This window comes from Podarcis erhardii, assembly GCF_964252035.2.
Source record: "Podarcis erhardii genome assembly, chromosome: 4".
Classification (NCBI taxonomy): Eukaryota; Metazoa; Chordata; class Lepidosauria; order Squamata; family Lacertidae; genus Podarcis; species Podarcis erhardii.
Window position 1 is genome coordinate 47,355,606 of NC_138508.1, and position 23,682 is coordinate 47,379,287.

General features: G+C 36.7%; 1 protein-coding gene across 22 annotated transcripts in view; it reads right to left on the minus strand.

Annotated features, from left to right (window-relative positions):
* ROBO2 (roundabout guidance receptor 2) overlaps positions 1 to 23,682 on the minus strand; it is an 830,881-nt gene that overhangs the window by 115,702 nt on the left and 691,497 nt on the right. For all 22 annotated transcript variants that reach the window (XM_081858429.1, XM_081858421.1, XM_081858427.1 and 19 more), the window contains 2 exons: positions 16,834 to 16,958; positions 6,766 to 6,937 (listed from right to left, as the gene is read on the minus strand). In XM_081858429.1, the coding sequence (XP_081714555.1) occupies positions 6,766 to 6,937; positions 16,834 to 16,958 (297 nt within the window). The remainder of the gene's footprint in view (positions 1 to 6,765; positions 6,938 to 16,833; positions 16,959 to 23,682) is intronic.

A 23,682-nucleotide genomic window follows, 5' to 3' on the forward strand; every position in this document is an offset into this window, starting at 1 on the left:
AGAGAGAGAGAGAGAGAGAAGAGAAGAGAGATGATTGATAGATAGATAGATAGACAGACAGACAGACAGACAGACAGGCAACTAACCATGAAAAGGAGAACACTGAGTGACTCACTGAGATTCTTGAATTCTTAAAGGAAGGCTGGGAGAAAATTCTGAATCATTTGGCATATGAATATGCCGTGTCTTGAGCCCAGACTCCAGCAGTTAATTAGTGGCTTCTGGGAGTAGGGCCCTGAAGTAGCCACGAAGGGTTACTTTCCCCCACTGATCTGCTCTAAGGCTATAAATAGGTAGCCCAGCCCACAGCTTCTGATCCACAGCAGAGGTAACTGAGCGGTGGTCTCCCCATTCCTCTAAAAATGTGATTTCCCATAAGGTATCTTCATAAGTCACTTTGTTGCCCACCGATGATCAGGGGATGGCCCAACTGCCATGTTGGGCCTGCATCATTGGTTTACAGAAGTATAAGCCTGAGATACCTGTCAGTTCCAGCAACATTATAGGCCGGGACTGTGATCTTGACCAGCAGCCAGGCTTCCTTATGACTGGTTTTTGACCTATGTTACACCAAATGTTATGAGCTATAACCAATAAAGGTATTACTAATACACTTCAGCCTATGTGTACTGCTTTTGGGCTCACCCTCCCTTCCCATGCTTCACGATGAATGAATAGTTGATTAAGTCTAGTTATTCTTCAGTGTATACATCCCAGCAGAAATTTAATTTTTGTGTGTAACACAAAAAAATTAACTTTTCAATCAGTTAATTGACTGAATTCCTCTCTATTGAGAAACAATTCATGTTTAATCAAACTAACTGCATATACATAAAATCTTTCTAGCCCACTTTAAAACTATGAACTCTAATCCTTCTCTTATACACATTTATATGCTTGAGTTACTTTATAAAGTGACTGTGACTTATAAGTGTATGGCTGCATATATGCTTCAGTCTGCTACCAGTGGGATATCTCAAATATGAAGTAGATGCTCATGTTCACTTTTCTTGCAAAAACAGTTTTTCATAAATAATTCTGCTGCTGAATGCATTCCCGTGCCATCTGTTAAGTGGGGTATAGCTTTTGCTTCCTACCTAACTGAAATGACAAACATCATCCAACTGAAATGAAATTATATTGTTCCCCAGTGTTAATATAATTATAGCTATAGCTATTGTTAAGCTCCCCCAATTACATAAATGCCCATATTATCTAGATAGAATCAGAATTCAAGATTCAGAAATCTAAGGCAGCAGCAGTAGGATGCAAATCATCACTTAGTGTAACAAAATTGCATGAATTTCTGATTTGGGTTTAGGATAGGTGGCATAGAAGTTTTAAAATAAATCAAAAATTCTCTTACAAACACACACAGAGCAACACACCCCTCAGGGCTAGCCCACCATTAAGCAGAGTGAAGCAATTGCCTCAGGCAGATGAAGCTTGAAAGAAGCAGAAGTAGGCTCCCTTGCCATTTGCTCTTGACTTCCCTGGCCATTCTGGAGTTCAGACTTGTTTGTGCTGAACTTTATGCTATGGAACCTCTAGAACACGTTTTCAGGTACAGTGGAAGATGCCACACTGTTGCCAATATTGAAACTGCCTGCCAGTCCAGTGAGTTTCTGTGCAGGAGAATGGTGAGGGGGGGAGGGTGTAATCTTGTGCAGCAAAATGGCTTAGCCAATCCATCTCTCTCTACTTCATCAATGCTACATGTGTTAGCAAACAGCTGTTGTCTGCTATCCTGACCTATCCATTCATTCACAACACACAGTATTAGGCTACTCTGCTTTGTTTAAATCAAACATTTTAATATAAATATTTACAGACATACTTGGAAGATGAACGGAATCTGTTCTGGAAGTCCGCCTGACTTCCAAAACGTTTGGAAACTAAAGTGCAGAAGCCCCATTGGACGTTTGGCTTCCAAAAATAGTTCGCAAGCCAGAACAGTCACTTCTGGGTTTGTGGCGTTTGGGAGACAAAACGTTCGAGAACTAAGCTGTTTGAAAACCAAGGTACGACTGTATTTTGGGTTGTATCCAAATGTGTTCATCTGCTGAAGGAAGGCTTTTTGATCTGGTAGAGTCTTCTGTAAGCCAAAAGGTGGGGGGCAGTTTTTGCAAAATCACCCTTTCTGCTGTAGTCTCTTGTGTCACACTTCCCCTAGCTTCTTGAGCAGATTTTGGAGGGGAGGGGCCCAGGGGGATGGAAGGGGAATGACACCCCTTTCTACTAACAGAAGTCTCTGAGGAATCAAAAGTGATTTCTTTCATCAGAAGAGCACAGTTGGATAAAACACTTCCCTTTTTTACTAGAGCAGGGGTGACCAACTCTCAAGAGACTGTGATCTACTTTCAGAATTAAAAATGGCAGTTATCTACCCCCATTTTTAGGGAGAAGTAAAGCCCCATTTTTAAGGGGTTAAAAAGCTTTGGGGGGAGTGTTCCTTTTTTGGGGGGGTTAAAGGCAAGGGACAAAGGGGTAAAGTCACTCACAAAAAGATCACTATGGATCAAAACAGCAGCACAACAATGGAGGGCGGGCTGAGGGGGCTTGGCAGGAGTCAGTTTTAGCGACACTAAAGAAAGGGAGCCAGAGATTGACCAAGATCTACCAAAACCTCATGGGGATCTACCAGTAGATCATGATCGACCTGTTGAACATCCCTGTACTAGAGCAACTCCATTACAGTCATTTTAGGAAAGATGTTCTAAACCTGGCATACATTGTCCCACATTAGGATACTTGCATCAAATCTATTACAGGGAATATGAAAAAAGCCTACACCATCATGAGTTATGTAGGTGAGCAACAGCTACAGTTTTTTTGAGAGAGAGACTAAGTTAGATTTATAAGGATAACTACTTATTTCTAGTTATTTGTAAAGAAATTGGTTTTGAGGCAGGTTACACTGCTAGTGTTTTAAAATCCTATTTTTTTAAGACAGTGTCTTTGACATCTAATTAGTTTTTACTGTCTAAATAAGTAGATTATAATCCTTTAAATGCAACTGATCAATAAAGTAATTGAAAGTCTCCTGGCCAGAAGGAATCTTCATTTTCAAGGGTATTATGGGTGAAAGACTACTACAGGTTTCCATGACACTAAGGCTAAAGGTTAAATGAACACTTAGGGTTTCCAGTGATCTGTGAACAACTATATTGGCTTCATAACTATAATTTGTAAATCCTCTGTGCAATGTCTTTAAATTTCCAGAGCTTTGGTCAGAACATTTAAAATATATACTAAAGAAATTCAACATGTGGACTTCCTCAACACAGCAGTTGTCAGCATTTGGAGACATTCTGAAAATAGCTGCTTATGTTTAAGAAGCTAAATAAGCCAATTAATATTTGCTTCATATCTTTGTCTGTGTTCACACTCCTAGCTTTTTAAGTTCTTAAAGTATATTCCACCACTTCTGCCACTTGAATTTCAGAGTCATATGTGTACAAACTTGTGTTCAATTACATTAGTATCCAAATATTCCACTACGGATTCTAGTATAGAAGGACTGAAGAAAAAGATTGCAGAATATAAAGGTGTACATTAAAATTTAAATTAGCAGTACACAAATCATTCAGGGGAAAAATAATTCAAATGCTTATACTGGAAAAATTGTTGGCTTTTAAAAAAACTCTATATTTAAGCAAGTATTACCTATATATCAAGCAATTAGTGATAAGTCTACAGAGCAAAAGGTACAAAACAACAATAAATTCAGCCAACAACAGTGAATAATGAATAAATTATAGAAAATTGAGATTGGCTTTTAATATTCAAGTGCACTGAAAAAGCTTAACTGTATAGAGTTAATAATTGAATTTTCTATATTACACTCATGCTGACAGGTATATTGAGGCTTTTAGTATATTTGCATAATGTGCCATTATAAGACTGAGGTGCTTACCTAGTTTTCCTTTAAAGAAAATTATTCAGACTGTCTTAATTTTTTAAAAAATGATTTCATTTTTCCATGAGTGAATGTATTTATATGGAGGTATTTCAAGAAAGCATATCTGAATTTCAAATATATAAGACTGCTGCCACAAGCCATAACCAGCAAAATTATCATTCAGCTTGGGACATTTTATTACAGCTACTAATCTCTTCTCATATGAACACTATGAACACTTGAGTTAAAAGTATTTCCAACAAGGGCTAAAAAATTTAACAACTGAAACACAGCTATATATGATATAATTAAACATTTGTGGGGGGGTTTCTTGCTAGTATTGTATGTTTTCATTCTGCACTGCCATTTCAATTGGACTTAAATTGCTCTCAAGCAAATAAAACTCTGTTCAAAACAAAAATGATAAGTTGCCTCTAGTATTACATCAACCGCCAAACACAAAAAAATCTGGGCTAAGAAGAAAAGCTAAAAATCAGCAGCCAAACACCATAAAACTAATAAAGCAAAATATGGCGAATATTACCAATGCTTGTGTGACAATATTTTATCTGAAGTAAGACTCTAGATATCCCATTTCTGGAAAGTAGTGTCTTTTATTCATGTCAGCAAAAATAATGCCAATTTTAAAAAAAGAAAGACATTAAAATAGAATAAAATGTAGGCAGTCTCATGTATGCTGTTCTGAATTCCTTGAAGAAATAAAAGAATATATATATGGCAAATAATTAAATGCATAATAAATAGTAATGGGATATGAGTGTATTTAAGCTGCAGATACATCACTTAGCCTACAGTCCTATGCATGGCAATATAACAGTCTTATTGAATAGGGTAAGATTTACTTCTGAGTAAGCATTAGATTGCACTGTTATTAATGACTGCTTCAAGAGAAGGAAATTAAGGAGGTCGTTATTTCTTTTATTTACAGAGAAATACTAAAGAATAACAAAGGCCAGAAGCCTTGACTGTCTCAAGAAAGGAAGAATTTCTCATCACAGATATCCTTGAACCTGACTTGCTCCTTTCTGCTCCTGTTGCAGTAAATCTTTTCAGCACCAGCAGGTGCAAACATTAACAGCTCAATGTCCTCTTGGCCAATATTTGTGTGCTCTATTTATTCCAATCACAGCCATGGCACTGAATCAGACAGCACCACAGATAGATTTTAAGAAAATACTGCTCTTCCATTAATTTTAAATGTCCTTTTAATCTACATGTAAATTTGAATTGTATGAAAATGCATCATTTTGTCATCAGGAGTGAAAGAAATGGGAGACTTAAAGAGGTCACAGAGTGAAGGTTAGGCTTTGATCTCAAGAAACTAGTAGCACACTTGTAAAGATACAAGGATAAGGAAGAAAATATATTTCCTTGTCATAAAAATACTATAATCTTTTGAAAAAACAAAGAAAAGGAATCAAACCCATGTTCAGTCCACCATAACATGCTGCTGAACCTCTCTACCTGTCATTCATGATGAATATGCACTGTGAAAAGCTAGATTATTTATTCAGAATTAGCCGTTTTTTTTCAAATTTTCATGGAGCATTCAGGTCTCCAAGGGGCATGTAAAAGCAGGTCTGTTTGTAACACACAATTTTTAATGGTGAAAATTCATCAAAGTCTGTCAGGAAATAGTTAATGAGTCAGTTAAGAAAGAGAGTGCTACAGCCTTACAATACAAGAAATACTAATCAAATAGGAATTTTGGTTTCGTTATGTTTAGTAGTATTAACGGTTCAAACTCCACAAAGATGATCCTTACAATAACGGTAACAATATTCAGGTAAGAAAATTGAAAGAGTATGAATAACTAACTTAGGGTCCTCTCCATAAAACTTTTAATTTATTTTAAAAAATAACAATAACATAGAACATTTATAGTAAAATTAATAGCTTCTTCTGATACATAGTATAAATCTTATGAAATTATTACAATTAATATTTTATGAATTTTTAGTGAATGCATTCTCATATATGAAAATGGCATTGGCTTGTGTCTCACCCATTGTCTCTTCAACTACCATAAATGTCCTATTTGTACATTTGTTTGAGGGAGTTATATTCCACACTTCAATAATACTTTCATGGTGGCTTACAAAATTTAAAACACAGTAATAAATTTAAGACATACAAATTAAAATATACAAAAATATTTTTTAAAAAGTGATAGCACTAGGAGCAGCATAAGAATGACAAAAGCCAGCCAAGATATTTTTGCAGAGAAGCTGGTAAAATGTGGACAAGATTGACTGACCAAGCCCAAAGAGTGCTCACAAATTGTTCCTCATTATCCTGGCAAAAGGGGAGAAGTGGAATGCCACAGGGTTCTGGCCTAGGCCCTTTGTTGTTTGATGTCTTCATAAGATGTTGCTTTATACATATTGCTTCTCAACCTTTTGGCTAAGATCAAGTGTAGTGCCATTGCTAGATCAGCTCAAATACTTTATATGGAATTTTTTCCATGAGTTTTTTTCCCCCCTCTTAAAAAAATTAACCAATATGGATTTTGTGAGGCCATGGAAACCTTCTATGATGGAATGCATTGATGAATACTTGAATGAAATAAGTCACTAGAAGTTTTGCAAGAAAGGTTCTTATGTGACAAAGAAGATTCAAGGGTTGGTTGGTTGGTTTCTTAAAAAATCAAAGGTAAGAAAAGCCTCTATTAATGAGGTATGAGAGTTTCAGCAGGTCTAATGTAATGTTAAGGCAGTTTAATTTATAGTTAGCTTGGGTATCAAAATATATTCCAAAAAGTGATTTCTTTATCACAGTTACCTAAGAGCCTTTAAATTATTTTGTGCTGTAGATAGAAAATAACACAAATCTTAATTTCTTACCATCTGTAACTTCCAACTGAGCCTTCGCTAAAATGCTTCCAGCAACGGTAAGTGCTTGGCAGATGTAGTAGCCTGCATCAGACCGCTGAATATTTGTAATAGTGAGATCCCCTGTTGGTGACACAGAATATCTGGTGTTGGGCTGGAGAGGCTGGTTTGGAAAAAGAAGATTCTGCAAAGACAATGCAGGCCATTTCAGTGCAAAAGTTATTTAAACACCAATGATGCTGCAGTGTAAGCCAAGAGCACAGCAATACACATAAAAAGAAATAGACACAAATAATAAAGTTATTTTCATTGACATGGGTGCAATATGAGTTGCTAAGAAAAGTGGCTGGTGAGCTGTTTAAGGGGAGGATGTCGAGATGCTGTATATAGTCCAAAGTCTGAATTTAAAACACATTACCAGTAGAGTATATTGTTTAAATAAAAGATACCAAGTGACAGCAAGGCAGATTATCATCTTTATCCTTGGTTCAGATCTATCTACTTCAGTACAGTTAAACTATGCCTAAATGTTGCTTACAAAAGAATGGGCTCAAGGAAGTGTGCACACATTCCCTGGCATCAGGTTGGCACATTTCTGTGAAGTCTCAACTACAAGCTTTGGGGAAACGGCTACTAAATACAAAGGACCAGCTGCTAATGCATAAACTGGCACTAGGCTAAATCCAGGGGGAACTGTTCTCCTCCCTTCCAGCTGGCTGTGCTTAGTAGGAGAGGAAGGAGAAACAGGTCCAAAGTGAAGGATGCCTTCTAATTTATAGCAGTATGTTTGCGTAAGTAGCTGAATGCAACACTACCATAGAAGCATGATAAAAGAGAAGGGGTTTTCTTGATGAGGAAGGAGAGACACCTTGGCAAATTCAAGTGACAACTAGAAATTCAGATTATTTGTTACATACAAATTTAAGCAAGGCTAAAGTATCAATGCTCTTGATTTTGATGATGAAATACAGTGACTGGACTTTTAAAAATATTAAATAGGGTGATGTCTCACTACAAAGCCTGGAAAATTTCATATTAGGATGGAAACATTAACCTGGTTAACCTCTGTTGCTTCATTGCAGCTCAATTAAGAAAAAAACATGTGGGCATAATGAATCACATTGAGCTATGTTTCAAGGTTTGATTATAAACAACTGAGGTATCAATTTTTATGTTACATTTATTTGCCAAAAAAGAGAGAACACTCTACCCTCTGGGATCTGGGTCTCAATATTGTAATTAATTCTGCAGGTTTGTAATTAAACAGCTTCAACATGTTACAATCAGTAGGTAATAACATTCAATTAAAGACACAAGACACATTTTCACCTTAAAATGTTTTACCCTTGAAGTAATACCAATGGAAGAGGATAAAATAGGGTATTAACACTTTTCAATTACGCTAAATGACTTTAATCCTGCAAATGATGTCCTACTTTAATTAGAAGCTCTTCTCTTTATTACAACATGATGGATGTCCACTTTATTAGATTCAAGTGTGACACTATAAGCCCACTTTACATAAACATTACCATGTTATTAAGCTCCTTTTACAAGAAGGTTTTAAAAATGTTTGCTAACAGTTCTTGGTTTAATTTCAAAAATGGGGTTACATTTCCCCCTCAAAGCAATTTTCTCCATAGTGAAGCTAATGGCACTGCACTTAAAATATATATAAACAAATTGCTTTGACCAGTAACCTGACCGTACCTAAGTTTTGCATAACGAAGCAAAACAAGAATAACTAGCAAGTGTATACATATTTAAAACGAAGGAGTTTGCCCAACCTAGTCAGTATTCCTCTGGAAGTCAAACGATCTGTGAAAAAGGTGACAACTGGACTTGGCCCTGTGCTGGGATACCTATATACCCCCAAATTCCTAAAAGATAAAATAATGGCAACAAAGGAAATGCAGTCTCCAATTTGAGCTTGCAGAGAACAATTCCATTGTGCGTGTCATAGTCCTTGGGTTCACTGAAATTGAACTTTGGATCCTGGAATGTGGCCAATCCACTGACACTCATGCACAGTTTAGATAATGTTTCCATGACCCAGCAATATGGCGTAGAGTGGTGGTCATGAACCAAAAACTGGCATCCTAGTGGGTTTTTTTACCAGTGTGTCACTGGTAAGGAAATAAGCACAGAAAAACCTGATTCAGCTTGGTACACTGAAAAACCATAACACCCAGTCCCTGCCAGTTTCGTGCTTACAAATCCAAAATTGATAACTGTAACATTTTTTGTTTGGAAGAAAATTAGGCGCTAGTAAGTTATGTGCCAACGAAGAGAAGGGCAGTGATTCTCCTTTCTTCAGTGAATAATGCAGTAATCTCAGATCAGCTTTTTATTATAATGAAAAGGAACATGGCACAAACACTGAATGATCAATAGGTAGTTTCCCTGTCCACAGTAGTGAGCATTATTTATCTTTATTTTAAAAATGTATTAAATGGTTGAATAAAAAACTTGTGCTCCAGCTTAAATCCATATATTGTTTGGAAATTAAATAACTTTTGATGTTGTGAAAATTACAGACTGCATCTCTACCTAGTAGCTAGATCTAGAACTGATCAAACCCTGAGTTGAATCTAGAGACACGGCCAAGATGCCTTGGAACTGGTACAGCCTGCTACTTATGACGCCAAAAACAACAACAAATACCAAGAAAGTGTCATTTCTGTGGAAATGCAATGACAAAAAATGCAGCTACAATTTGCTTCATGTAACCATTTTGTCTGTCATACTTAAGAGAGATATGAAATGTGTTGACTGTGCACAGGCTGCTCAGTTAGTGTGTGCTACTATTGCAAGGCCTGTGGGGTTTCATTGTTACTGCACTGCTTTAAGTCTACAACTATTATATGTAAAAGTAATCGCACAATGTTTTCAAAACTGTGGGACCAAGCTGAATTTACATACTGTTTATTAACCTTTTTGTTTTTTTTTACTTTGCATGACGGGGTATTGTTGACCCCAGTGATTTGTGTGAAACTACACTGTTTTACTGGAAAAGTGAAAGTATTAATCTATGGGGCTATTTAACTTGCAAAAGGCGTCATACTTAATAACTTCCGAAAGCTATTTGTATAGATATCTTGGGAGATACATTTGAGTTCAATACCAGACTCATACAGATGATTTTCTATTGATGGAGAGTTAAAAATTAACATTCTGTATAGGTTTAAATCCATTAACAAAGTATTTTCTTTTAAAATAGGAAACAACTATTTGCATTTATACCATCGAGGATGTAAGTGGCACCTATGTTGAATACGTTATCTATGATTTTCTCGATTTAAATTTGCCTAAATCAGCTAAAACCTGATACAGGATTAAAAGGGGCCTTATAAGCATTACAAGCAGTTTAAGTCCTTGCAACATTTAGTGTCTAATACTGACAGGCAATCTCTTACAATTGAAATTATATTTATAAATATTTTAGACTGTAGATGATAGAGAAAATGGAAATAAGTACTAATGTATGTTAGTAATTGTGGATTTGTATTGTAGCTGTTTCAAAGAATCATAGAACTGTAGTGTTGAAAGGGCCCCTGAGGATCATCTAGTCCAACCCCCTGCAAGGCAGGAATATCAACTACAGTGGTACCTCGGGTTAAGAACTTAATTCATTCTGGAGGCCCGTTCTTAAACTGAAACTGTTCTTAACCTGAAGCAACACTGAAGCTGATGGGGCTTCCTGCTGCTGCTGCTGCGCCTCCGCTGGAGAACGATTTCTGTTCTCATCCTGAAGCAAAGTTCTTAACCCGAGGTACTATTTCTGGGTTAGCGGAGTCTGTAACCTGAAGCGTATGTAATCTGAAGCGTATGTAACCTGAGTTACCACTGTATAGCATTTGTGATAGATGGACATCCAAACTCTGAGAGTCCACCACTTTCTGAGGAAGCCCATTTCACTGCTGAACAGCTCTTACTGTCAGAAGGTTTTTCCTGATGTTTAGTAATAATCTCCTTTTTTGTAACTTTAAGCCATTGGTTTGGGTCCTAGCCTTCGGAGCAGGAGAAAAAAGGTTGCCCCATCTTCCATGTTTCAGCCCTTAAGATATTAGAAGATGGATATAATATCTCCTCTAAATCTCCTATTTTCCACGCTAAACATGCTCCTTTGAGTGTTCCTTGAAAGGACTGGTTTCCAGACCCATGATCATTTTGGTTTGCCACGTCTGCACACGTTCCAGCTTATCAACATCCTTCTTAAATTGTGGCACCCAGAACTGGAGGTGGTACTCCAAGTGTGTTCTGACAAAGGCAGAATAGAGAAGGACTATTACTTCCCTTGATTGGAATACTTTACTTTTGTGGATGCAGCCTATAATAGCATTAACATTGCTTGCTGGTTTGTTTGTTTTGTTGCTGCATTACACTGTTGACTCATATTAAGCTTGTGGTCCACTAAGACCCCTAGATCCTTTTCACATGCACTACTGGCAACCCTTTTTATATATGTACAGCTGATTATTCCTGCCTATTCCTATTGAAAATCATTTTGTTAGTTTTGGCCCAGTTCCCCAATCAGTTCTGGTTATCTTGAATCCCTATTCTGTCTTCTCCAACATTAGCTACCCCTCCAAGTTTGGATTCATCTGCAAATTTGATGAGCTTTTCCTCAATTCCTTCATCAAAGACATCTATAAAGACATCAAACAACAAAGGGCCTAGGACAGAACACTGTGGCATTCCATTTGTCTCCTTTTGCCAGGTTAATGAGGAAGAATTTGTGAGCACTCTTTGGGGTTTGTCAATCAATCTAGCCCACATTTTACCAACTTATCTACAAGAATATCCTGGGAGCTTTGTCAAATGCTGCATTAAAATCAAGGTACGCTACATCGACAGCCAGTAACCAAGCCAGTAACACTATCCCAAAAAAGAGACAGATTCATCGGGCACGTCTTGTTTTTGAGAAACCAATCCTTTTCTCAGTGCTCATGAACTAATTGTTTGATTATCTGTTCTAGGACCTTTCCACAGTCTCACATGGGCTTCCTATTCTTTGGATCTACATATTTCCTTTCTCATAAAAGCCTAATACGGAAGTAAATGCGCATGCAGAAAAACTGTGCATGCATACCATGAACATTTCAACCTCAGAGCCTATATAACTGTTTCAGATCAGAACCACCAAGAGAACAGATAACCTACTCTAAGTGGAGATATTGTTTTCTGCATGCCTCAAAAAAGCTGAATGACTGACTTCTAGCATACTGTGATTTAACTGCTTTTTGAATAAAAATGCTCAGCACAAATGTTTGATCTTAATGTGTCTCTGGATATATTTTAGTTACATTGGCTGCGTGACATTGGCTGTGATCCTTACAATTATGATGTTTTACTTCTATTGACTTCAGTAGAGTTTATGATTGTAGTCATGGTTTCAAAGGGTACATCCCCTAACCATGGCTTTTCTTTCAGCAGTGGAACTCATGTTAACTTGCTCTAACTGTGGTGTCCAACTCTGTTCTAAACTAAATAAAAAAATTCCTTCCAGTAGCACCTTAAAGACCAACTAAGTTAGTTCTTGGTATGAGCTTTCGTGTGCATGCACACTTCTTCAGATGAGCAATTCTTCTAAACTGAGCAATTTTCTCCCTAAAGTGTGTTGCAAAATTGTAACAACAGGCTACCAAGGGGATCAGAGCAGGTGTGTGGGGGGAGCCCATTCACCACTTGGAAAAATGATTGCAGATGCAATAGTGGTGGTGAAGTAGGGTTTCTTCACTGCCACCACCATCACATAGCCATGATTATGGACTCTCACCCCTGTCAGTTCAGGTTCCAACTGAAATTTATGCCACCCTCCTATATCATCACATGCGGTTCACTAGAGCATCAAGTCGAACTGTGCTCCACTGCAGTGCCACCCAGAAGCAATTGTATCCATGGCTCTAAGCATCTCATCATTTCCTAGTGTGACAGGACCCTGGACAGCAGCTGGAAAATATCCTTGAGTATTTAGGAACCCACTAGATTCAATAAGTGTTTATGTGGGTTCCCACCCTTGCATAGTGGTGCAGCTGCATTCTACCCCAAACTCACCAATGAGTGAACTATCCATGAAAATGGGCTCATAAGTCCCCCAATCAACAGAATTTTGATCGGCAAAGACCAAGTTGAAATTATGTCCAGCCACATATGTCAGGACAATGATGTATTGAGACATCATGGTTGCCATGGAAACCATAGAAATCTTGAGCTGGCCCATTTGAGGTAGACATGGTGTGGATGTTAGAAGTGTCTCTCTCTCCTTGCCCCCAGCTGTGAAGGGGTTCTCCGACACCACATCTGAAAGTATTTCCATCAGTTCGGGAAAGGAGGTTGGAATAAAACAGAGTAGACAGTATACTAGCAACATCCCTGCTCTGTCTCTTTGACGTAACACCACAACTAATCCCTCAGACCCGTATACAATCTTACTAAAAAGAAGACTGAATTTTTACTGGTTTCATGAGCCCCGTTTCCCACCCCACTGACAAGGAATGGTGTTGAACCATTTAGTTTAGTTAATATAGTGGCGCCCAGGTCTTGGTTATACACAAGATCAAAGTATGTGTGTGTTGGTGAAAATATTTCATTTTATTAAAATTCTGTCCATTTCATTAGATGACCACAAGTTTTAGTATTATGCATAATTTTATAAAACACTATTATGCTCCTTGTTAGCCACCCTTTTCCAAAGTAAAAAGCTCTTTTCCTTATAGGGAAGATTCCCCAATTTGCTGGTAATTTTAATTGCCCCCTGTCTCCCACATTTCTAGCAAAGTTACATGCTCAGTCCTTTCCTAGCATGGAATTCATCTTTTTCAAATCAGCTGTAGATTGGGACACTCTTTTCATTGAGCTTAAGCACCTCAATATTTCTTTTTCTATTTTTTTTTAACTTTTATTTTGCTTTAAACAGGTACATATAAATATAGACAACCAAAATTACAAAGGAAAATTCCTTAATAGTAATGAAAAACTACAAAAATATCAAAGTACATGACACAGAACATAAGCAACTATGGAAAAGATAAAAGAAAATAAAATAGAAAAATAGAAGAAAAAGAAAAAGAAAAAGGAAGATGAGCCAAAGCAGGAAAGCTCATCTATTGCACACTGCCGTCAAGCTCACAACAGATCATTATTCTTATCAATTATCTCTATCTGCATTCCAAAGGAATCCCTCATCTTGGTATCAGGGAATATTTCTCTATGCGGCATCATTCTAAACATAGCCAGAACTTTCTTGCTGAGCCCTTGTCCCCTAAATAATTATTTAAACATTCCCATTCTTCTTTCACCAATTTTTAAGGTTTATCTCTTATTGCATCTGTCAGCTTTGCGAGCTCCAAGTACTCGCACAATTTGACTACCCATTCCTCTTTAGTGGCTGTATTTTTATCTTTCCAGTGTTTTGCCACTATAACCCTTGCTGCTGATGTTGCATACATAAGTAGCCTAGTTTTGTTTTTGGGAATATTATCTGAAACAATTCCTAGTAAAAATTCTTCCGGTTTCTTGCTAAATGTAGTTTTTATCAATCTCTTTATCTCTTCATAAATCATGTTCCAAAATCTTTGTATCTCTAAACAGGACCACCACATATGGTAGTATGTTCCTATCTGTTCCTTACATCGCCAGCACTCGTTATTGTTTGATTTATTTATTTTTGCAAGTTTTACAGGGGTCAGGTACCACCTATAGTACATTTTCATGAGATTTTCCCTTATAAGGAAACAAGCCGTGAATTTTATATTTTTAGTCCATAATTCATTCCAAATATTGGGTTTGATCGTATGTCCCAGGTCCCTCTCCCATTTTACTGTAATTTCTTTGATATCTTCCTCCTTTCTTTGCCAATTCAAAAGTAGTTTGTACATTTTAGAAAGTATCTTTTGATTATTATATAAAATATCCTTCTCCAGATAGGATTTTTTTGGTCAAATCCTTTGGTTCTTTTATCCTTTTCAATGGCGGCTTTTAATTGATAGTACTGCAGCCAGGTTATTCCCTTCTGTTTCAATTCGCTTAGGCCCTTTATTATCGGATCACTACTTGTTTCCTCTACTAAATCCTTATATGTTAGCCAATCGCTGTTCATATTTATCCTGTGAACCGACATCGATTCCATTGGTGACAGCCACCATGGTGTTTTGGTTACTACTGATTTTTTACTCCTCTCCCATACTTCATATAATGCTCTTCTCACAATATGATTTAAAAATACTTTGTGGGATTTAATCTTGTCATAGCCTATGTAGCCATGCCACCCATACACAATATCCCATCCCTCCAGATCTAGGACTTCCGTGTTTTTAATTAATATCCAGTCCTTAATCCATGTCCAGCACGCTGCCTCAAAGTACAGTTTAAGGTCAGGGACCGCAAAGTGTCCTTTTTCCTTCAACTCTGTTAGTAGCTTAAATTTTATGCATGGTTTTTTCCCTTGCCAAATAAACTTGGCAAGGTCTTTCTGCCATTCCTTAAAACACTTTACGCCTCTAATTATAGGTATTGTTTGGAACATAAAAATCATCTTTGGCAGCACCATCATTTTAACTGCGGATATTCTCCCCCACAGGGACAAATTCAATTTCCCCCAAGTCTCCAATTCTTTTTTTATTTCTTTCCACTTCTTCTCATAATTGTCCTTATATAAGTTTATATTCTTATTGGTGACCCAAACCCCCAAATAATTTACCTTATTGTCTACCTTTAAATCTGTTGTATTTTCCAATTCCTCTTGTTCCAACTTACACAAATTTTTCGTTAATAATTTGGATTTTCCTTTATTCAGTTTGAACCCAGAGACCTTCCCAAATTCTTCCAGTTGTGCAAGCGTTTTTTTGATACTTTCCACTGGGTTTTCAGTGGTTACAATTACATCATCGGCAAAGGCTTTAATTTTGTAGTATCGAGTTCCTAGGTTAATTCCTCTTATATTTTTATCCTTTCTTTTTGCTATTAAAAGTGGTTCCAAGGTGGCAATAAAAAGAAGTGGGGAGAGAGGGCACCTCTGTCTTGTCCCCCTTTCGATGCTGAACTCTTTGGTGATCTCGTTATTTATTAGCAATTTTGCTTTTTGGTTATCATATATCGCCCTAATTCCATTAATTATTTTCTCCCCTATGTCCAGACCTTTGAAAGTTTCCAATAGGAAATTCCAGGATACTCTATCAAAAGCTTTTTCTGCATCAACCAATAACATGGCCATCTTTTTACTTGGTTTCATTTCCACATATTCCAACAGGTCAATTATTATTCTTGTATTGTCTTTTATATGTCTATCCGGTAAGAAGCCTGCCTGGTCTCTGCTGATTATTTTGTTTAGAGTCTTTTTTAATCTATTAGCCATAACCCCAGCATAGATTTTATAGTCTATATTCAATATTTCAATATTGAATACACCTCAATATTTCTTTCCAATTATTCACCACAGTCCAGACTCCGTTAGAGTTTATGTAGATGATTTTTTAGTTGTAATTACTGCATCACAGGGAGTTGGACTAGATCATGGGTAGGCAAACTAAGGCCTGTGTGTGTGTGTGTGTGTGTGTGTGTGTGTGTGTGTGGATCTGGCCCAATCACCTTCTAAATCTGGCCTGTGGATGGTCTGGGAATCAGTGTGTTTTTACATGAGTAGAATGTATCCTTTTATTTAAAATGCATCTCTGGGTTATTTGTGGAGCCTGCCTGGTGTTTTTACATGAGTAGAATGCATGCTTTTATTTAAAATGCATCTCTGGGTTATTTGTGGGGCATAGGAATTCGTTCATTTTCCCCCAGAAAATATACTCCGGCCCCCACAAGGTCTGAGGGACAGGGGACCGGCCCCCTGCTGAAAAAGTTTGCTGACCCCTGAACTAGATTATCCTCGGGATTCCTTCCAACTTTATAATTCTATGAAACATGGTAATGGTGGAAATGGTAAGGCAGTACAGAGCGGCAGCCATCATATTTGAAAGAAGAAATATACATATTTCAGCTTTTTAAAACAACATTTTTAGCACAGGAACATTTGTATATGCTATAATGATATAAAGAGAAGGGAAAGAATAAAATTAACATTAGAGGACTCACCTGGCTGCCATCTTTTTGCCAAAACACAGCTGGCTGGGGATTTCCCTTTGTTTCACATGGAAAGGTCACTGTTCGGCCCTGAGCAACAATCTGATCGCGTGGCCTTACCACAAACTGTGGAGGTGCTATGATGTGAGAGGTGAAAATATGTTGTTAAGAAAGAAACATTCTTTGCAGCTATATGTAATATATAAAACGGGAAAGGGCTGCAATTATTATTATTTGTTCCAGAGAATATAATCTCTGACTTATTAAAAAAAAGACACATTATCTAAATATAGGAAAAGTAGCCACAAGTTGTGTAAAAGCCAAAGGAATAGTATTTGTAAAAGCCAAAGGAATAGTATTTTTGAAAACAAGATTCAGAGTTGTGCCAAAATACAGTTTAGATAAAGGTACTGACAAATTTCCACCCAAATGCATACTAGGATTTTATAAATTACTTGATATTCCACTATTCCTTCCATTTTTTATTTAACCATTTGTAAATTTGTAACATTTTACATACATAAAATTTGCTGCAGTTTTCCATTTGTGTCTTTTATTCTTATAGGCTACCAATATGCATGAACACATTGTTTAAAAGAGCTTGTAAATGGGGATCTAGATACAATCTTTAAAAAATATTAATAGTCTTTTTTGTGCTATGATTTAGCACACATTTGCATTGTTTAAATCATGGTGCAAAAGGAAATCCTGCTGCAAATGTATGGTTTCATTGAGAATCTTTTTGCATGATGCTCTAATCATGTGCATATGTGCTGTGCACTGCCATTTAATCTGTAAAGGAAAAAAAAGACAGTAGCAAATTGAAAACTGCATACGGTTCTGAGATTGATTTTACAAATTCTCCAAGTTAAAGTAAAAGGCGGGTATAGTGGAATACAGGGCAGAGCCAATCCACTGAATAATAATTAAATGGAATGGGGGAGATTATCTCATCCTTGCTTTTCAAATGTCTTTCCACTTACCCTCTATGGCACTTTTCATTTCAATTAATTTCCTAAGCGTCCCTAACAAACAGCAACAACCCACAGATGACCAAGCAGGAGAAAGCTACAGCATTACTCATCACTTGACATAAACAATATTATTTGATCTCCAGAATACTGTATATCACAATGCAAAGCCACAGTGTGAAAAAACTGTAGAAGACAGATAGACTGAAAGCACATTTGCCAAACGGTGTGTGCGTGTGTGTGTGTAAACATGGGCATAGGTATAAACTACGTGAGGCAGCACTGCTCTTTCTTCTGAAACATAGATTTTTGACACCTTTGTTGTTACAGTAACTGCAGCTATATTATTAAGCATATATACATCAATTTGTTGATAATAAACATCATAAGCTCCTTTCCAGAACTTGATTTTATGGATTGGACACTTTAGGTATAAAATAGCCCAAGATCAAAAAGTTTAAAGAACAAATAAAAGTAGAAGTCTAAATGTATCAATCAGTATATCGCATACACTCTTATAAGGCACTCAGGTGAAGTATGTGATTTTGGAACCTGCAACAGCTGTTGGAAATGCTGTTTCTCCTAGGTTGCATATATCTAATTATCTATAATATATCATGTTACAATACCTGTTGAGAAAAATATTTCCTGTGTAACAACCAAGCTTTTTGCTATCAAGCAATTAACATTCATTGCTTCTGGTCCAAAATTAACAGGTCATAGGAAACATTTATGTTTGACATTTCCAAGTTAAAGGCAATGGCTCTAAAAGAAAATATATTTCATGCTTTTCAGAGAATTAGACAAGATTAAAACAACAACCAGCAAGAACAATTAAGATTAGAGGCCTAAGACACTTTCCCCCTAGAAGCACTGTTTGGAAGCAATGTAAATACTGTACACAGTAAATTAGATTTGATTTCTGGCAAATTATGCTTTGATACTATGTTCAGCAAGCGCTGGCTTCAATCAATGTCACACTAAAGCTCTGTTATGCTAATAGCAGCTTGGGAGGGCAAGTTGGCTGATATGGAAATGAGATGGTTGAACATGAATAGAAAGCACAGGCCAAGTACGAGGTGGGTATTGAGATGAGCGGATGGGACCCTAAGGTTAATCACATCATGTTCAGAGTTGTTTTTACAGAGGAAGATTGTATTCTACAGCAGGAATTAAAAGTGAGGCACAAGACAGGAGTTGTATGCATTTTTATGTTACTCAAGACAGTAACAGCAAAACATTCCCCCTCCCACCCCTGAAATGCCGTTTTGTGCCTGACTGAATGGCTTTTAAAGGTCACACAAAGTGATACAGTTATTTTGTAGCTCAAGCTTTGGTCTTGAGTCTTTAAAAGCAGTCCTGCAAGAAATGGTTAGAAGTGTTTAAAATGATTTTTTCTGCAGTCCTTATCAGGCTGTTTTTCGCAGCTGGAACTCACCAGAACTGAATTCCAGCACCTCTCAGGTGGGTGCCATTGCCATTCTAAGAGAACAAGGGAGGCATTAATGGTGAGATCTGGCCCCTGTTTTTCTTGAAAAACAGCACTGGTCCTTATATACTAATCACTAGCATAACAAAGGTGTTACTGAATACTAATAAAATTCTCAGGCGTAAGGGTAAAAATGGATCAGCCAGGCAGAAGCTGCATTGCACCACTTCAGTTATTCCCTACTGTAGTCATAAACAGATGTGAAGATGAATCAGGTGGCTGCAAGTTAGTAGAGCAAAGTGTGTCACAGCAACCACTGCATTGTTAGGTTGGAAAAACAAAAGGAAGTAGCAAATGCAGGACTCCTAATTTTCTCGAAATCCATTAGAATAGAGAAGACAACTCAATTAATTTAATGGGAGCTCTACATGGTTGTAGCATCAATATATATACATTTAACTATCACGCCTTGAAATGTTTAACCAGGTTTGTCACAGTGGGATTAATCGGTTGCTAACTGAACTCAGAAATAAATAAAAATCTTATATCTCAGGCACTTAATGGAATGTAACTTATAAAGAAACCAGAACGACAACATCAACATTAAGGTTTATTTAAATCCAAAACTGACCTTTTTGAAATGTAATTAAAAATTATTTTTGGAAAGCTTACAGTTCAAAAATGGGAGCTCACTTGAGACTTTCATGATTTATTAACACAATGTTTACCTCAAAGGAAATGGTGTATCAAATGAGATCTTTAATTCATGATGGAACTCATGCCTTCAGGCTGCAAGATCTAAAATAAATACATTCTGAAAGTCCTCTTCCAACTGTAGTTAATTTATTGTCTGCACAAGGACTGGAAGTTTAATAGCTTAAATCTTTCGGCTTTGAGATTCATTACCTAGTAACCTACTTTTTCTCTATAACTGAAACTGAGCTACTCAATGTACAGTCCTGTGAACCCTGTTCCTAAAACCTCCTTGTTTTGTGTCTGCAGTCTTCATCCACATAATCTCACAGAAAAGCAAAAAGTTCAGAATATTCAAAGGTGAGTCTCTGAGAAAAATAATAATGTTTCCTTTAAAGTTCCATGAGTGACTCAAATACAGAATTCTCAAGAACCTGAAGTTTCCTTTTGCAGATGGATAAATGAAACCTGGTCTCAACTGTTAAGGGAGAACTGTGCTAAAATTATAGTTTGATGAGCTATGACTTCAACTTAATTGTCTAAAATATATCAGGGATCTTTAGAGCTTTGGTAAAATGTGTAAGGATAGAGTAGCAGGAAAGACTTTACAAAAAAGCAACTCTGGTTGTCTAACAGATCTCATCTTCTGTCTATTAAGATGAGTGGCTTTGCACCTACCTATTTGCTCTTAACTACTTATTTACTGAAAGCCTAGCTCCTCCACTGAAATAAGGTTCCCAGAGTGGCCAACAAATAAAGAAGAAGATATTAATTGTGTTTTGGAGTTAAAGTCTATTAGGAATAAATTTCTACTGGATTGTGGCCATGTGTATCTATTAATTATTCACAGATTTTAAAGCAGTGGAATAAATTTCTGCTATACATTACGTGGATGGTACAATGCTTTCATTCTACATTTTAGTTTGATCTCTCTCATTTAACTTTGCTGCTTTCTCACAGTATTTTCCTTTATTTGGATTGTACTCCCAAGACTGTGCAAGATGGCAGTGTTGATGGAAATGTAATAGTTGGTAAGGTATGTTCACTTCACCAACATGCCTCAAAAGAGAATGTTTACTTAGGCTGATGAAGCAGCATTTCAGCTGGCTTTCTCAATATAAATTGTAGCATATTAATGAAAGAAATTAATCTGGAAAAGTTGAAGTTTCTATTATATAAGAAATATATAATATATTTCTATTATATAAGTGTAGTAATCTGGCTCCATGACACCTGTTCTTCAAACACTTTTATGCTATTTTAAGATTTGTTTACATCAAAAGGGAGCAAAATATCTTTAATTTAGAGGCTGTTAATTATCAAAGAAAAATAACACCTCAGTCTCAGTCATGTTTTCAGAAGTTCAATTTCCTGGTTAGTTCATATGTAAAAAAAAAAGAGAGAGAGAGAGAGAGAGAGAGAACAAAAAGGGGGGTGGGGAAGTGGTACCCAAAGACTAATATTTTGCTTTTCTATGTTTCAGAACCAACCTATCCTGCTGTTGTACACTTCTCAAAAGTCCCTGTTTCACTCCTCCCTGTTCCTGGCCACACTGGAAACAACATATCACTAGTTTTGGTTTGTCTTGTCTTCTGAACCTGGGCTTCTGATTTGTTTTACCCAAACCACAAAGAACAAGCAACAAGCCTGGGCTCAGATGACATGTCAAACCAAGACTAGTGGTTTTTTGCTATGAGTGGAAGAGAATCAAAGTGGAGATTTTTGAGCATGGTACACTAGCATGAGGCTCGTTCACATTAGACCATAGTTAAACACAACCTATGGTTTAACATGATGTGCAAACCAAGCCAATGACTTTCAAATTACTGTGATGCTAAATGATGAATGTCTAAAAGTATGTCACCAGCATGAAAATTTAGGAAAACTCTGAATTACAGGATTTGGGGATGTAAAATATCAATATATTTTACAGCAGCCTATATAGCCCAAGTCTAAATAACTTGTGATCCACAAACAACACCTAGCTAATCAGCCATATATATTGGCTCATCAGATGCTTAACAGTAATTCTGATGAGGGTAGCCAGCAAAAAACGAAACTTGACTAGCCTCTGGAAGCTGCCATATATGGCTGGGAATCCAAATCTGGCTTGACAGATTAAAAATTGTTCAGTTTCAAACAATAACATGTCAACTTCCTAGAAAAAAAAACTTGCTATGCACAGATAGCTCAATTGAGAACACTCTTAGGACTCAGCTACATTTGTAAAGATAAAGCACTTTATATGTGTTATAACACTATGGCACCAGATGGTGCTGTGGAGTCCCGTTTTTCACCAACGGAGCTTCCCTGTATGAAGTTTACAAACTGAATCACTTCTTTGATGTGTCTACATCTAGCCTTAATCTCAGGGTTATGGGTTAAAGCCCCATGTTGGGCAAAAAGATTCCTGTATTGCTAGGGGTTGGACTAGATGACCCTCATGGTCACTTCAAACTCAACAATTCTATGCTTCTAGAAGTTGCATCTAAGTTTAGGTGGTATATATTACTATCCTAGTCCTGGCTATTGATAATTACTTGTGATAAATTGCCTTCTGAAGGCAAGAAATACATTACATCAGTGCACCAGTTCGCATTAGGAATTACATGAGTGCCCTACTTGCTAGCATTAGTTCAGACAAATACTCCAGGGTCTAGACTGGTTTCCTGTAGTTTTTGAGACATCATGAAAGGTATTAATAAGAACTACCTATCTTGGTTTTTAGATTTTGCATCTTTTTCTTTCACAATTCTTACCGTCTTCAAATCACTTCTGTCAAAAAGGACATGCCACATAAATGATATCCAAGGGCCATGAGGCTGCCAAAGTTCAAACCAGTGCATTAAAGTGCTTAATTTCTTTTTCTGTTTATTTTTGATGGTCACTCTTAAGTCAGTTTTATAATTGATCACATTTGTTTTGATTTTTTTTTTAATTTCTCATATTTTCCTCACCTTGTAGAGTAATGACATTGATATTTTTGGATCCTCCCCATTGGATGTTTGATTAGAGCATTTTACTTCCAACAAATTAAATTTTCTCATGAAATAGGAAAACTATGGATGAAATTAATGTTCCCCATTAAATTGTCACTCACAGTATTTGGAATAAACTATTTGCACTGCATCAGTGAGAAATAGGAAGGGAAAAAAGTGTGTGTGAAAATATTAACTTGTTCATCTGGAAAACCCATCTGATGAGTGGAATAACAGAAGCAAATGGTCTAAATAGGAATAAATACCCTGCTTCCAGAACCCATCTGCTGTAAACTCCTGTAGGAAATCTTTTCAAAAGCTTAAAATAAAAAGAACAGCTATTTCAGAGATGAGCAATACAGTTATTACTCATAATGTTTTGATTTGCTAATGGGAATCTGGTACAGAGCTGTTATATTCACCAGCTGCCATCTACCTCAGGCAGAACCATGCTTGACTTTGCATATGTACAGTCAGTACCATATGCTAGGAATGGCTTGCTTTGACCGAGCAGACAGAAATAATTCAAGCTTAAATTTTCACGCCTGTTCAAAAAAAGGATATGACACTACAGATAAAAACTTAAATATCTGAAACCATCAACAACATTTCAATCACCACAGGAATTCTACATTTGAAAAAGCCACATTAAAAGTACCGGTAACATATTTATTTCCGTTCCACTTGAATACTGTAAAATGAAAGTAGAGATTTCAGAATCTTTATAATCTTTCATTTTTAATGATTTTAAACAGTGTTATCAAGTTTCATTAAAAAGGACTGAAAATTC